Below are 16,063 nucleotides of genomic sequence, written 5' to 3'. Positions count from 1 at the left end.
TTCGTTTCATCATTTTGGATAGTCCCTGGAATGGTGCGGAACTGCAGGGCACTTCTCCTGTGCTGTCTTGAATAACTTGTATTGGTGGGTGGGGCCACAGTCAGACCTGATGTCTGCCCCCAGCCCACCGCTGGGGCCACAGTCAGACTGGTGTATACCTTCTCTTCCCCTCTCCTAGGGGCGGGATTCACTGTGGGTTGGCGTGGCCTGTCTGGGCTACTTGTACATTGCCAGGCTTGTGGTGCTGGGGATCTGGCATATTAGTTGGGGTGGATTGGCAAGTTGCACAGGGGTGGGTGGGGCAGGCTCAGTTTGCTTTTCCTTTGGTGATCTGCTTCGGGAGGGGCTCTGTGGCACCGGGAGGAGTCAGACCTGCCACCAGAGGGATGGATCTGCAGAAGCACAGCGTTGGGTGTTTGCCCGGTGCAAGCAAGTTCCCTGACAGGAACTGGATCCCTTTGGGATTTTGGCTGGGGTTGGGCGAGGGAGATGGCACTGGCAAGTGCCTTTGTTCCCCGCCAAGCTGCGCTCTGTTGTCCGGGGCTCAACAACTCTCCCTCCCATTGTCCTCCAGCCCTCCCGCTCTCTGAGCAGAGCTGTTAACTTATAACCTTCCAGATGTTAAGTCCCGCTTGCTGTCCGAACACACTTTGTCTGGCCCCTCCACTTTTGCAAGCCAGACTCGGGGACTCTGCTTTGCCGGCGGGCTGCCCCTCTGCCCCGGCTCCCTCCTGCCAGTCCATGTAGCATGCACCGCCTCTCTACCCTTTCTACCCTCTTCCGTGGGCCTCTCGTCTACATTTGGCTCTGGAGAATCTGTTCTGCTAGTCTTCTGGTGGTTTTCTGGGTTATTTAGGCAGGTGTGGGTGGAATCTAAGTGATCTGCAGGACGCTGTGAGCCCAGCATCCTCCTACGCTGCCATCTTCCTACCTCTGGATGATCTTGATTCCCTAGGTGCTTTTTAGATGGTCGTTTCCATGCTATCTGCCCCCAGTTGTTTCCCTGCCTTCTTTCCAGGAGCAGTATAGGACCCTCTACACTCTATCCCTGCCAAGACCTCTGACCTTTAAAACTCCAAGGTTTAAGCCTTGCTGGTTGCAAGAAGTCATAAAAGTCTGCCCCTCTTTTTTTCCCAAACCAATGGCTTTTGGGAAACGTTCTCCTTGTGCACTCTGCTGTGCGTTTCTCTCTCTCTCTCCCCCTTCTCCACAGTCATGGTTCCCTCCCCTCCACAGCAGCTGTGATCTGTTTCTCCCCAAAACCTCACCTCCATACTTCTTACATTTTTCTATGTGGCCTCTTCTCTTCCTTTCATTGTGGAGTTTGTTTTATCAGTCTTTAGGTCAATTTCTGGGGTATTTAGGACAATTTGATAGTTATGCAGTTGTGTTCCTGGGATGAGGTGAGCCTCTGGTCCTCCTACTTTGCTTACATCTTCCTTTCTGCCTATCATATATTTTTTTCTGCCCAGTGCTTTCTTTTTTTTCCCTTCCATTGGCATGAGCCTTTCTTCCCAGGACCTAGATAAGTATTTGCCTTTTCACTTTGGAGTACTTCAGCCTGGACATTTTACTGTATGGCCATTTTGCTATGGACCCAGGACCTTCTGCATCTGCCCTTCATTTAAGTTTGACTGTTGGGCAGAGTTGGGAGAGGGGTGAGACAACAGTTGTCTGATCCCCTCTTGAGAGGGTACTCTCTATAGCCAATGTGCTAACATGGTATTTTTCAAGTCGTTTGTACATTTAAGTCATCTGGGAAACTTAAAGTTCTGATAACTGGGCCCGACTATTAGAAATTCTGATTTAGGTATCTGTAAAGTGGCCCGGACATGGATATTTTTGAAAGTTCCCCCAAGTGATTCCAGTATGCATCTAGCATTGAGAACTGTGGCGATAAGGAGGTTCTTATTTGGCAGGATAATAATGGATGTTCTTATTTGGCAGGATAACAGTACCAAGGGGAACAGAAGAGCAAAGGAGAAGTGTCCCCTTCCAGTTGCTCTTGCTACTAGAGAGGATGCGGGACAGCCGGCAGAAAGCAGTGCAACCCTTGGAACTTGCCTACTGTCTCCAGAAGTACAATGTTCCAAGTAAGACAGCCCTCTCATCTCTGAGAGAGAGGGAGGGGGGATGGTAAGGGGGTAGAGGGAGGGTGAGGGCCTCAAAAATGAGTCAGGAACTGTCCCCTTCTCTTCTTTGTTTTTGGAGAGTTTGTGAAGAGATAGGTGTTAATTCTTTAAATTTTTGGCAGAATTAAGCCCTCTGGGCCTGGGATTTTCTTTGTGGGAAGCTTTAAAATGGTTGATTCAGGGGTGGCTGGGTGGCTCAGTCAGTTGAGTGTCCAACTCTTTATTTTGGCTAAGGTCATGATGCCGGGGTTGTGGGATCAAGTCCTGTGTCAGGCTCTGCACTTTGTGTGGAGCCTGCTTAAGATTTTTTCTCTCTCTCTCTTCCTCTGCCCCTCTCCCCCACTCGTGCTTTCTCTAAAATAAAAATAAAAATCAAAATCAATAAAATGACTGATTCAGTCTCTTTCCTTTTTACAGTTAGTGTTCTTTCTTTTCAGGTTGAAGAACTGAACTACCTTTAGCATTTCTTGTAAGGCAAGTGTAGTTATGATGAACTCCCTCAGCATTTGTCTGGGAAAGCCTTTATCTCTCCTTCATTTCTGAAGTAAAGTTTTCTTGATGGCGGTTTTTTTCTTTCATCACTTTGAATATGTCATTCCACTGTCTCCTGGCATGTAAGGTTTGTGCAGAGAAATCCTCTGATAGCCTTATAGGGGGTTCCCTTGTAAGTGATAAGCTTCCTTTCTATTATTGATTTTAAGATCTCTCTTTGTCTTTGATTTTTTGAAGTTTTAACACTGATATGTCTTGGAGAATATCTGTTTGAATTAAATATGCTTGGGGACCTATGAGCTTTATTAACTTAGATGTCTAATCTCCCCAGATTTGGGAAGTCTCAGCTACTGTTTCTTAAGTAAGTTTTCTGTCACTTTCCTTTCTCTTTTGAGACTCCATCCAGTCTGCTGTCGAAACTATTGAATTCTTCAGCTGAATCACTGTGTTATTTAGTTCCAAAATTTCTATTTGGTTCTTTTTTTTATGTTTTCTTTCTTTGTTGAACTTCTGTTTTTCTTCCATTGTTTTCCTGATTTATTGAAATTGATTATGTTCTGTGACAGCTCTGAGTATCTTTAGAACAATTATTTATAATTATTTTCTAAGCAATTTGTATATCTCCATTTCTTTGGGATCAGTTTTTGAAAGTATATTCTGTTCTTTTGGTGATATCGTGTTTCCCTGATTCTTTGTGATCCCTGTAGCCTTGTGTAGGTGTCTCCACATTTGAAGAAGTAGTTACTTATTACAGACTTTATGCATTGACTTCTTTAGAGAAAGACCTTCACCTACAGCTAGAGTGTGCTGTGGTCTAGGTCTAGTGGTGTGGGGGCACCAGGTGTGGTGTATGGTGGCTCTGGGTCCAGGGGTTATAATGTCTTAGTGGCTTAGGCTTCTGGGGTCCATGACCTAGATAACTGTGTGATCCTTGGAGAGAGATGTAGGGTATCTGAAATAGCTACAAGAGCTGTTAGAGTCCTCAGTGGACCTTTTGGTGCAGCAGCTAGGACCAGGGCAGGGAGTGGTGGTTGCCACTGGTGGTGTGCATGCTTGTCTGTGGGGGCTGGTTGCAGGTGGCTGCTTGGTGGCAGGGTCTGGTTGTAGACACACACATAGTGGTGAAGGCTGTGGCCAGCAGCAGGTGCTGGGTCTTACTGAGGGTGCATTAGCAGCTGTGGGGGCTTTTGCTATTGGTTTGCAGTTCTGTGGTTGCAGAGATCACTATGGGTGCACACATTACATTGAAGGCTGGTGACAAAGGTCAAGCCAGGAGTATACACATGCACAGCTGTGGAGGCTAGCTGTAGATGAGCCCAGGGCATAGGACAGAGACAGTAGTTGGGGCCAGATGTGGGCCCACAAGCAGCTGTGAGGGCATAGTGCACTCCTTTGGCTGAAAAATCTTGCCCCTGGAATGTGTAGGGCAACAGAGGTTGGTGATGGGATTCAGGCTGGCAGTGTATAGGTTGCACAGATGCAGAGGTTACTTGTAGGCAACCCCAGAGGTGCAGGCCAGTGACAAGTGTCAGGGTTGGACCCAGGCTCATAGGCAGCTTGGGGGGGGGTGGGTCTTAGCTGTTGAGAAGCAGTTATGTGGCTATAGGGGCTCACTCTGGATGTACAAAAGGCAGTAGAGAATGGCGACAGGATTCAGGCTGGCAGGTGTAGGTGCACAGCCACAGGGTTTAGCTACAAGTGTGTAAATGGGGGTGGGGGTCAGCTATGAGGATGTAGGCTGACACTTTTTATGTGTGCAGCCACAGAGGCCAGGAATGTCTGCTGTTGTGATTTTCTGAGCACTGGTGGGTGGAGGGGAATGTAGTGGGGAGGGACTCTGGTAATGGTGCCTGTAAACAAAAATCTGTGGGTGACCATCTCAGTGGTGAAATCTGCAGGGTATCCATGGTAGTTGTACTGTCCATTAGTTTTTTTTCAGTGGTAGAAGCTAATGGGGTCCTTAGTTGGGTGGGTCACAGGGAACTGTGGTGGCTTCTGTTACATGGATGATACTAGCAGTTGCTTCCCTTATTCCTTGTTCCTAGACATTTACAGACATCTCAGCTTTACTGATTTCCAGGTGGGGTGAAACGAAACTAGATCCTTCATCCAGTGTGCTGAAAGGGTGGGGAAGTTGGTCATTCATCCTGTTCTCCTTTTCCGGGTGAAAGGAGCTTTTTTTTTTTAAATATGAAATTTATTGTCAAATTGGTTTCCATACAACACCCAGTGCTCATCCCAACAGGTACCCTCCTCAATACCCATCACCCACCCACCCCTCCCTCCCACCCCCCCCATCAACCCTCAGTTTGTTCTCAGTTTTTAAGAGTCTCTTATATTTTGGCTCCCTCCCTCTCTAACCTTTTTCTCTTTTTCCTTCCCCTCCCCTATGGTCTTCTGTTAAGTTTCTCAGGATCCACATAAGAGTGAAAACATATCGTATCTGTCTTTCTCTGTATGACTTATTTCACTTAGCATAACACTCTTCAGTTCCATCCACGTTGCTACAGAAGGCCATATTTCATTCTTTCTCATTGCCATGTAGTATTCCATTGTGTATATAAACCACATCTTTATCCATTCATCAGTTGATGGACATTTAGGCTCTTTCCATAATTTGGCTATTGTTGAAAGTGCTGCTATAAACACTGGGGTACAAGTGCCCCTATGCATCAGCACTCCTGTATCCCTTGGGTAAATTGCTAGCAGTGTTATTGCTGGGTCATAGGGTAGGTCTATTTTTAATTTTTTGAGGAACCTCCACATTGTTTTCCAGAGTGGCTGCACCAGTTTGCATTCCCACCAACAGTGCAAAAGGGTTCCCATTTCTCCACATCCTTGCCAGCATCTATAGTCTCCTGATCTGTTCATTTTGGCCACTCTGACTGGCATGAGCTGGTGTCTCATTGTGGTTTTGATTTGTATTTCCCTGATGAGGAGCGATGTTGAGCATCTTTTCATGTGCCTGTTGGTCATGCGGATGTCTTCTTAGGAGAAGTGTCTATTCATGTCTTCTGGCCATTTCTTCACTGGATTATTTGTTTTTTGGGTGTGGAGTTTGGTGAGTTCTTTATAGATTTTGGATACTAGGCCTTTGTCCGATATGTCGTTTGCAAATATCTTTTCCCATTCCGTTGGTTGCCTTTTCGTTTTGTTGGTTGTTTCCTTTGCTGTGCAGGAGCTTTTTATCTTCATGAGGTGCCAATAGTTCATTTTTGCTTTTAATTCCCTTGCCTTTGGGGATGTGTCAAGTAAGAAATTGCTGCAGCAGAGGTCAGAGGTTTTTTCCTGCTTTCTCCTCTAGGGTTTTGATGGTTTCCTGTCTCACATTCAGGTCCTTTATCCATTTTGAGTTTATTTTTGTGAATGGTGTAAGAAAGTGGTCTAGTTTCATCCTTCTGCATGTTGCTGTCCAGTTCTCCCAGCACCATTTGTTAAAGAGACTGTCTTTTTTCCATTGGATATTCTTTCCTGCTTTGTCAAAGATTAGTTGGCCATACTTTTGTGGGTCTAATTCTGGGGTTTCTATTCTATTCCATTGGTCTATGTGTCTGATTTTGTGCCAATACCATGCTGTCTTGATGATTATAGCTTTGTAGTAGAGGCTAAAGTCTGGGATTGTGATGCCTCCTGCTTTGGTCTTCTTCAAAATTACTTTGGCTATTCGGGGTCTTTTGTGGTTCCATACAAATTTTAGGATGGCTTATTCTAGCTTCGAGAAGAATGCTGGTGCAATTTTGATTGGGATTGCATTGAATGTGTAGATAGCTTTGGGTAGTATTGACATTTTAACAATATTTATTCTTCCAATCCATGAGTGCGGAATGCTTTTCCATTTCTTTGTCTCTTCTTCAATTACCTTCATAAGCTTTCTGTAGTTTTCAGCATACAGATCTTTTACATCTTTGGTTAGGTTGATTCCTAGGTATTTTATGCTTCTTGGTGCAATTGTGAATGGGATCAGTTTCTTTATTTGTCTTTCTGTTGCTTCATTGTTAGTGTATAAGAATGCAACTGATTTCTGTACATTGATTTTGTATCCTGCAACTTTGCTGAATTCATGTATCAGTTCTAGCAAACTTTTGGTGGAGTCTATCAGATTTTCCATGTATAATATCATGTCATCTGCAAAAAGCGAAAGCTTGACTGAATCTTTGCCAATTTTGATGCCTTTGATTTCCTTTTGTTGTCTGATTGCTGATGCTAGATCTTCCAACACTATGTTAAACAACAGCGGTGAGAGTGGACATCTCTGTCGTGTTCCTGATCTCAGGGGTAAAGCTGTCAGTTTTTCCCCATTGAGGATGATTTTAGCTGTGGGCTTTTCATAAATGGCTTTTATGATGTTTAAGTATGCTCCTTCTATCCCGCCTTTCTCGAGGGTTTTTATTAAGAAATGATGCTGAATTTTGTCAAATGCTTTTTCTGCATCAATTGGCAGGATCATATGGGTCTTTTCTTTTCTTTTATTAATGTGATGTATCACATTGATTGATTTGCGAATGTTGAACCAGACCTGCATCCCAGGAATGAATCCCACTTGATCATGGTGAATAATTCTTTTTATATGCTGTTGAATTCGATTTGCTAGTGTCTTATTGAGAATTTTTACATCCATATTCATCAGGGATATTGGCCTGTAGTTCTCTTTTTTTACTGGGTCTCTGTCTGGTTTGGGAATCAAAGTAATGCTCGCTTCATAGAATGAGTCTGGAAGTTTTCCTTCCCTTTCTATTTCTTGGAACAGCTTGAGAAGGATAGGTATTATCTCTGCTTTAAACGTCTGGTAGAATTCCCCAGGGAAGCCATCTGGTCCTGGACTCTTATTTGTTGGGAGATTTTTGATAACTGATTCAATTTCTTCGCTGGTTATAGGTCTGTTCAAATTTTGTATTTCTTCGCGTTTGAGTTTTGGAAGTGTGTGGGTGTTTAGGAATTTGTCCATTTCTTCCAGGTTTGTCCAGTTTGTTGGCATATAATTTTTCACAGTATTCCCTGATAATTGCTTGTATTTCTGAGGAATTGGTTGTAATAATTCTATTTTCATTCATGGTTTTATCTATTTGGGTCCTCTCTCTTTTCTTTTTGAGAAGGCTGGCTAGAGGTTTATCAATTTTGTTTATTTTTTCAAAAACCAACTCTTGGTTTCATTGATCTCCTCTACAGTTTTTTTAGATTCTATCTTGTTTATTTCTGCTCTGATCTTTCTTATTTCTCTTCTTCTGCTGGGTTTTGGGGTGTCTTTGCTGTTCTGCTTCTATTTCCTTTAGGTGTGCTGTTAGATTTTGTATTTGGGATTTTTCTTGTTTCTTGAGATAGGCCTGGATTGCAATGTATTTTCCTCTCAGGACTGCCTTCACTGCATCCCAAAGCATTTGGATTGTTGTATTTTCATTTTCGTTTGTTTCCATATATTTTTAAATTTCTTCTCTAATTGCCTGGTTGACCCATTCATTCTTTAGTAGGGTGTTCTTTAACCTCCATGCTTTTGGAAGTTTTCCAGACTTTTTCCTGTGGTTGATTTCAAGCTTCATAGCATTGTGGTCTGAAAGTGTGCATGGTATCATCTCAATTCTTGTATACTAATGAAGGGCTGTTTTGTGACCCAGTATGTGATCTATCTTGGAGAATGTTCCATGTGCACTCGAGAAGAAAGTATATTCTGTTGCTTTGAGATGCAGAGTTCTAAATATATCTGTCAAGTCCCTCTGTTCCAATGTATCATTCAGGGCTAAAAGGAGTTCTTTCGAGCTGGGGAGTTCCCTCTTGGCACTGGGAAGTGCTGGCCTGGAGGGTGGGATGATATAGGCAAAATGAAGCTCTTTTTCCTATCCTTTTTGTGTGGTTATCCTCAGGTTTTTACCATTGTGTTGCTCAAGGTTTTTTTTTTTCCTGTTGCTGAAGTTTCTTTTTTTAAATTTTATTTTAGAGAGAAAGAGAGTGAGAAAAGGCATGCATGAGATCGGGAGAGGGTCAGAGGGAGAGAGAGAGAGATTTTTAAGCAGGCCCTATGCTCAATACAGAGCCTGATGTGGGGCTCGATCCCACAACCCTGTGATCATGACCTGAGCTGTAATCAAGAGTTGGACACTCAACCACCTAAGCCACCCAGGAACCCCTGTTCCTGAAGTTTTTTAAGTGGACTCTCCTGTTTTTATTTATGGATAGCTATGGAATCGTTGATCTTTTGTGGGGGCTTGGAGACTGGGGTCTTCTACTTTGCCATCTTGGTGATGTCACTCTGAATCCCAATGCTTTTTTAAAAAGTTTATTTAAATTTCAGTTAGTTAACATATAGTGTAATGTTTTCAAGAGTATAATTAGTGATTCATCACTTACATACAACACCCAATGCTCATCATAACAAGTGCCCTCCTTAATGCCCATAACCCATCCAGCCCATCCCCCACACACCTCCCTCCATCAGCCCTCAGTTTGTTCTCTGTCTTTGAGTCTCTTATGGTTTGTTTTCCTCTGTCTTTCCCCATACTCCCATATATTCATCTGTTTTGTTTCTTAAATTCCACATATGAGTGAAATCAATGGTATTTGTTTTTTCTCTGACTGACTTATTTCACTTAGCATAATACTCTCTGGCTCCATCCACCTCATTGCAAATAGCAAGATTTCATTCTTTTTGATGGCTGAGTAATATTCCATTGTATGTATATACCACATCTTTATCCATTCATTAGTCAATGGCCACTTGGGTTCTTTCCATGGTTTGGCCATTGTTGATAAGACTGTTATAAACATCAGGGTGCATGTACCCCTTTGAATCTGTATTTTTTGTATCCTTTGGGTAAATAACCTAGTAGTGCCATTGCTGGATCATAGGGTAGTTCTATTTTTAATTTTTTTAAATATTTATTTATTTTGATAGAAAAAGCATGTGTGGGGAAGGGCAGAGAGAGGGGGGCACAGAGAGGATCCAAAGCGGGCTCTGTGCTGACAAGAGCAAGCCCAATGCAGGGCTAGAACTCACGAACCATGAGATCATGACCTGAGCTGAAGTTGGATGATCAACTGACTGAGCCACCCACATGCCCCTATTTTAAATTTTTTGAGGGACCTCCATACTGTTTCCAGAGTGGCTGCACCAGTTTGCATTTCCACCAACAGTGCAGAAGGGTTCCCCTTTTTCTTTTTCTGCATCCTCACCAACCCCTGTTGTTTCCTGTGTTGTTAATTTTAGCCATTCTGACAGGTGTGATGTGGTATCTCATCATGTTTTTTTTTTTTTTTTTTTCTTTTGAGAGAGGGAGAGAGTGAGCAAGCTGGGGAGAGGGGCAAAGGGAGAGAATCGTAAGCAGACTCCACGCTCAATGCAGAGCCCAACCCAGGGCTTGATACCATAACCCTGGGAAAATGACCTGAATCGAAATCAAGAGTTGGATGCTCAAGTGACTGCGCCATCCAGGTTCCCCTCATCATGGTTTTGATTTGTATTTCCCTGATGATGAGTGATGCTGAATATATTTTCATGTGTCTGTTAGCCATCTGGATGTCTTCTTTGGGAAAGTGTCTATTCTTTCTTCACTGGATTATTTATTATTGGGGTGTTGAGTTTGATAAATTCTGGATACTAATCCTTTATCAGATATGTCATTTGCAAATATCTTCTGTTCCATAGGCTGCATTTTAGTTTTATTGATTGTTTCCTTCACTGTGCAGAAACTTTTTATCTTGATGAAGTCCTAACAGTTCATTTTGCTAGTAAGAAGTTATGACAAGGCCAAATGGGTTGCTGACTGTGTTCTCCTCTAGTATTCTGATGGTTTCCTGTCTCACAATTAGGTTTTTCATTCATTTTAAATTTATTTTTGTGTATGGTGTGTCGTAGACTCTAAGTCTAAAGTTCTCTTTGTCTAGCAAATGAGCGGATACAGGATTAAAATGAGAAATGGCTAATGTCCAGGAAAAAGACAAGAGCCCCAAATGAGGGTCCTTGCCCTGTATTTATTCAGATCAGAAGGCTTGCAAACGTGATGGGTATGTACAAAGAGACAAAGAAACTGGGAACATTAATTTGTGGATGTGAGGTGGAAAAGGGAATTTTGAAGATATACAGTGTTTGGGGTTTTGGTCAATATAAAACAAAATCCAGGCGCTGGGCAGATGGGTAGATGGTTGTCAACAGCAGACAGGAGGTACCTTCCCTGTTTATCTTTGTCAGCCTAGGGGATGAGACAGATAGGGGGAATAACCTCAGGGTTAATAAGGCACCTTTTCTTTTGTTAACCATCTCTGCTCTGGGCTGCTGTGCCTGCAGCACAGTGGTCCAAAGTCCAGTTCACCAGTTTGCCTAACCTGGCCCTATTCTCCTATGAAAGCAGCTGTATGCTGTAGTACTAAATTTGGGGTGCTTTCACCCTGAATATCTAATCTTGTTATTCCTATGTATTGGGCACCTTTGCACTGTTTCTATTTCAGGCCTTTGCCTCTCCCTCTCTATTTTTGGGGGCTCAGCACCCCCTCCCTATTTTGGGGTGCATTTGCACCTCCCTATTCTTGGCACCTTTGTGCTTCCCTATTCTTGGCGTGCCAATCTGGTTACCCAAACTGGGGTGTGAGAATTTTATGACTTTGTTATTTCTTTATGCCTGTTAACCCATTGGTGTAAGCCTGGGGGATTCCTAAGTTTATCCCCCACAATGGTGTAAGAAAGTGTTCTAGTTTCATTCTTTTGCATGTTGCCATCCAGTTTTCCCAACACCATTTGCTGAAGAGACTATCTTTTTTCCATTGGATATTCTTTCCTACTTTGTTGAAGATTAGTTGACCATATAGTTGTGGGTCCATTTTTGGGTTTTCTATTCTGTCCATTGATCTATGTATCTGTTTTTGCGCCAGTACCGTACTGTCTTGATGACTACAGCTTGTAGTTTGAAGTCTGGAATTGTGATGCCTCCATCTTTTCTTTTTCATTTGCTTCCACGCATTTTTTAATTTCTTCTTTAATTTTGTAGTTGACTCATTCATTATTCAGTAGGATGTTCTTTAACCTCCATCTATTTGTGGTCTTTCCAAATCTTTTTCTTGTGTTTGGCCTCAAGTTTCATAGCATTGTGGTTTGATAATATGCATGGTATGATCTCAGTTTTTTTGTACCTGTTGAGGGCTGATTTGTAACCCAGGATGTGATCTGTACTGGAAAATGTTCCATGTGCACTCAAGAAGAATGTGTGTTCTGCTGCTTTAGGATGAAATGTTCTGAATGTATCTATTAAGTCCATCCAGTGTGTCATTCAAATCCATTGTTTCCTTGTTGATTTTATGCTTTTATGATCTGTCCATTGTTGTAAGTGGAGTGTTAAAGTCCCTTACTGTTATTGTATTACTATCAGTGAGTTTCTTTATATTTGTTATTAATTGTTTTAAATATTTGGGTGCTTCAAGTTGGGGGCATAAATATTTATAATTGTTGGATCTTTTTGACGGATAGACTCCTTAATTATGATGTAATGCCTTTATTCATTTCTTGTTACAGTATTTGGTTTAAAATCTAGTTTGTCTGATATAAGAATGGCTACTCCAGCTTTCTTTTGGCATCCATTAGCATGATAGATGGTTCTCCATCCCCTCACTTTCAATCTGCAGGTGTCTTTAGGTCTAAAATGAGTCTCTTAGGAGCGCCTGGGTGGCTCAGTCAGTTAAGCGGCCGACTTCGGATCAGGTCATGATCTCGCAGTCTGTGAGTTCGAGCCCCCGCGTCGGGCTCTGTGCTGACAGCTCAGAGCCTAAGCCTGTTTCAGAATCTGTGTTTCCCTCTCTCTGACCCTCCCCTGTTCATGCTCTGTCTTTCCCTGTCTCAAAAATAAATAAAACTTTAAAAAAAATAAATAAAATGAGTCTCCTGTAGGGAGCATATGTGGTCTTGTTTTTTTTTTTTTTTTTTTTTTTTTATCCATTCTGATACACTGTGTCTTTTTAGTGGAGTATTTAGTCCATTTACATTCGGAGTGATTATTGATAGATATGAATTTAGTGCTTTTGTGTTATCTGTAAGGTTGATGTTTCTGGTTGTCCTCTGTTCCTTTCTAGTCTTTGTTGCTTTTGGTCCTTCCCCCCCCCCCCATTCAAAGAGTCCCCTTTAATAATTCTTGAAGGGCTGGTTTAGTGGTCACAAGCTCGCTTAGTTTTGTTTATCTGGGAAACACTTTACCTCTCCTTCTATTCTGAGTAACAGCCTTGTTGGATAAAATATTCTTAGCTGCATATTTTCCCCATTCAGCATATTGAATATATCATGCCATTCACTCTCTTCCCGCCTGCCAAGTTTCTATGGACAGATCTGCTGGGAATCTGATTTGTCTTCCCTTATAGGTTAAGGACGTTTTTCCCTTGCTGCTTTCAGGATTCTTTCCTTGTCTGTGTGTTTTGTGAATTTGAGTATATGTCTTGATGATGGCCGGCTTTTGTTAAATTTAATGGCAGTTCTCTGTGCTTCTTGGATTTCAATGTCTGTTTTCTTTCCCAGGTTAGGAAGTTTTCAGCTATAATTTGTTCGAATAAACTTTCTGCCCTTTTTTCTCTCTCTTCATCTTTTGGGACTCCTATTATAGGAATATAATTATCCTTTAAGGAGTTGCTGAATTCCCTAAGTCTACACTTGTGATCCAATACCTTTCTTTCCCTTTTTTCAGCTTCATTATTTACCATAATTTTATCTTCTCTATCACTGATTTGTTCTTCTGCTTCATCTATCCTCATTGTCATGGAATCCATTTGGATTTGCATCTTGGTTATAGCATTTTTAATTTGGCCTAGAGTTTAGTTCTTTTATGTCAACAGTAAGGGATTCTCTACTGTTTTCTATGTTTTTATCAAGCCCATCTAGTATCCTTATAATTGTTTTAAATTCTAGTTCAGGCATATTATCTATCTATCTATCTATCTATCTATCTATCTTTTGATTAAATCCCTGGCTGTGACCTCTTGTTCTTTTTCTGGGGTGAATTCCTGTGTCTTTTCATACTGTCTTTCTAAGGTCAAGAAAAAAAGGAAGCTAGATCCTAGATGTGTTTAGGTCTGCTTGTTAGAAGAAGCTAGATTAAAAAAAAATTAAAAACATAAAAATAAAAATGAAAAAAAATAAAAAATTGCTTTCTCTGGGGCACCTGGATGGCTCAGTCAATTAAGCATATGACTTCAACTCAGGTCATGGTCTTGTGGTTTGTGAGTTCAAGCCCTCCACCAGGTTCTGTGCTAACAGCTCAGAGCCTGGAGCCTGCTTCAGATTCTATGTCTCCCTCTCTCTCTGTCCCTCCCCTGTTTGTATTCTGTCTATCTCTCAAAAATAAATAAACATTAAATTTTTTTAATAATAAATAAATAAAAATTGCTTTCTCTGTATCCCAAGCAGGGGAAGAAAACCAAAGGAAGCTAGATCGTATTTCCCCTAGAGCTATAGCTTTGCAGCACTCTATAATCAGTACACTTGGTGCAGGTGAGGAGTTTGTGCTGGCCTTCTGGGGGTGGGGTCTGCTGTGGTGATTCTCAGGTGGACTTGCCCTAGTGGAGATGCACCTGCAGGGTGCAGGGTGGTGGGGCTTTGTATAAGTGGCTCTGGCCTCCACTTGGTGGTGCTCTTTTGCTCACTGAAGTCTGTCAGTGCTATGGCAGGGTGCAAATGGTGTCACTCCATTCCTTCATCCCCAGAGTGGGGACCTCACGCCTGCCATTCTTCAGGAAACCCTCAAAGAAGAGCAAACAACCACCTGTCATGTGTCCCCTTCTTCCACAAGATCCCTGCTTTCTCCCTGCCTGTGTCTGAGCTGTCTGCTTTCCAGGTGGCGTAGCGCTTGTGTGTTTTACCTCAGGTGCACAGAACTCCAAATTTTAGAGATCTGAGTGGCATGGACATGTGCTGATCCTCTACGGTCGTGTCTTCCTGCACTATGGCCTGGTGCCAGCTTGCCCCAGAAATCAGTTTCATGACCATGCAGCAATTCAGAGCTGGTGGTAAAGCACAGCAGAAAGCCAGCGCCAAGGCATGCTGTCCTCAGCCCGTGTTCCTTTTCTTATGTTAGTGAATGGGGCAGCTCAGTAGCACCCACTATGTCTCTTGCTCCTGGAGAAGCTGTGTCCCTTCTCCTAAATGCGTTCCAAGCAGGGCATCTTCAGCCTATGCTGCCTACTCCTAGGTCTCTGTCCTCCCTCCCCACCAGAGCACTATTAAGCTCAGCATGTGTGACTCTGAAACTTCAGACCCTGTGCTCCATTGTTTATAAAAACTTGTCATATTCAGTCTCTCTCCTCTTCTCTGTCAATATTTTTGGGGAAGAGTTTTTTCTTGTGCAATTCCCTACATGCTCGCTTGCTTGCTTTCTCTCTCTCTCTCTCTCTCTCTCTCTCTCTCTCTTCCTTTCTCCATGATCAGGGCTCCCTCACCATCACAACACCCACAGCTCTTCTCCCCACTAAATCAACTCTCCACAGCTCCTACCTTCTAAGTCTAGTTGTGCTTTTTTGTTCTCTCAGTCCTCAGATCAACTTCTTGGGTGTTCAAAATGATTTGATATTTATCTAGCTGTGTTCAAAGAATGAGACAAGCCTAGAGTCTCCCACTCCTCCACAATCTTAACTCCTCCTGAATCCTGGTGCTTCTTATTTCCTCATTTGGATTTGTGTTACCATGTTGTTACTGTACAGTTTCATTTTATCCAGGAGAACTTCCTTTAGTATTTCTTGTAGGACAAGTCTTTAGTGATGAATGGTCTCAGTTTTTGTTTATTTCAGTGTCTAAATTTCTGCTTCATTTTTGAAGAGAAGTTTTGCTGGATATAGAACTTTTAGTTGACAGCTTTTCTACCCAGCATTTTGAATATGTTATCCCACCATCTTCTGTTCTCATTTTCTGATGAGAAGGAAGGTGTGATCTTATTGAGGACCTGTTGTGTATGTTTGTGTCCCATCAAAATCCATATTTTGAAATGTAACCCCCAGAGTGATAGTATTAGGAGAAGGGGCCTTTCAGAGGTGATTAGTTCATGAAAGCAGAGCTCTCATTAATGGAATTAATGTCCTTATGAAAGTGGCCTGAAAAATCTCCTTTGATTCTTACACCATGTGAAGATACCCAAGAAAGTGGCCTAGAATCTGCTGATATCTTGAACTTTGACTCCACAGCCTCCAGAACTGATTTTTCATGTTTATAAGGTTTGGGTTCATTATTTCTTTAAAAATATTCCTTCTGGCCTTTTCTCTTGCTGCTCCTTCTGGGACTTACATTATATGTATGTTGGTGTAGTTGATGGTATCCCACAGATTCTGAATTTCTGTTCATTTTTTTTTAGTAGATTGTTTGTTTTTTTTTTTAGAGCAGCTTTAGCTTCACAGAAAAATTGAGCAGAAAGCCCAGACATTTCCCATAGATTCCCTGCCACTGCACACCCATTTTCCTCCATTATCAATCTTCTGCACCGGAATGGTAGATT

General features: G+C 42.2%; 1 protein-coding gene across 1 annotated transcript in view; it reads left to right on the top strand.

Moving 5' to 3' along the window:
• Positions 1–16,063, top strand: part of USP18 (ubiquitin specific peptidase 18) — a 50,612-nt gene that overhangs the window by 12,408 nt on the left and 22,141 nt on the right. The window contains exon 3 of the mRNA XM_042948383.1: positions 1,948–2,093. Within this exon, the coding sequence (XP_042804317.1) occupies positions 1,948–2,093 (146 nt within the window). The remainder of the gene's footprint in view (positions 1–1,947; positions 2,094–16,063) is intronic.

The sequence above is a fragment of the Panthera leo genome, chromosome B4 (assembly GCF_018350215.1).
Source record: "Panthera leo isolate Ple1 chromosome B4, P.leo_Ple1_pat1.1, whole genome shotgun sequence".
Classification (NCBI taxonomy): Eukaryota; Metazoa; Chordata; class Mammalia; order Carnivora; family Felidae; genus Panthera; species Panthera leo.
Note: the sequence above shows the minus strand (reverse complement) of the source record. Positions and strands in the feature narration are given on the sequence as shown.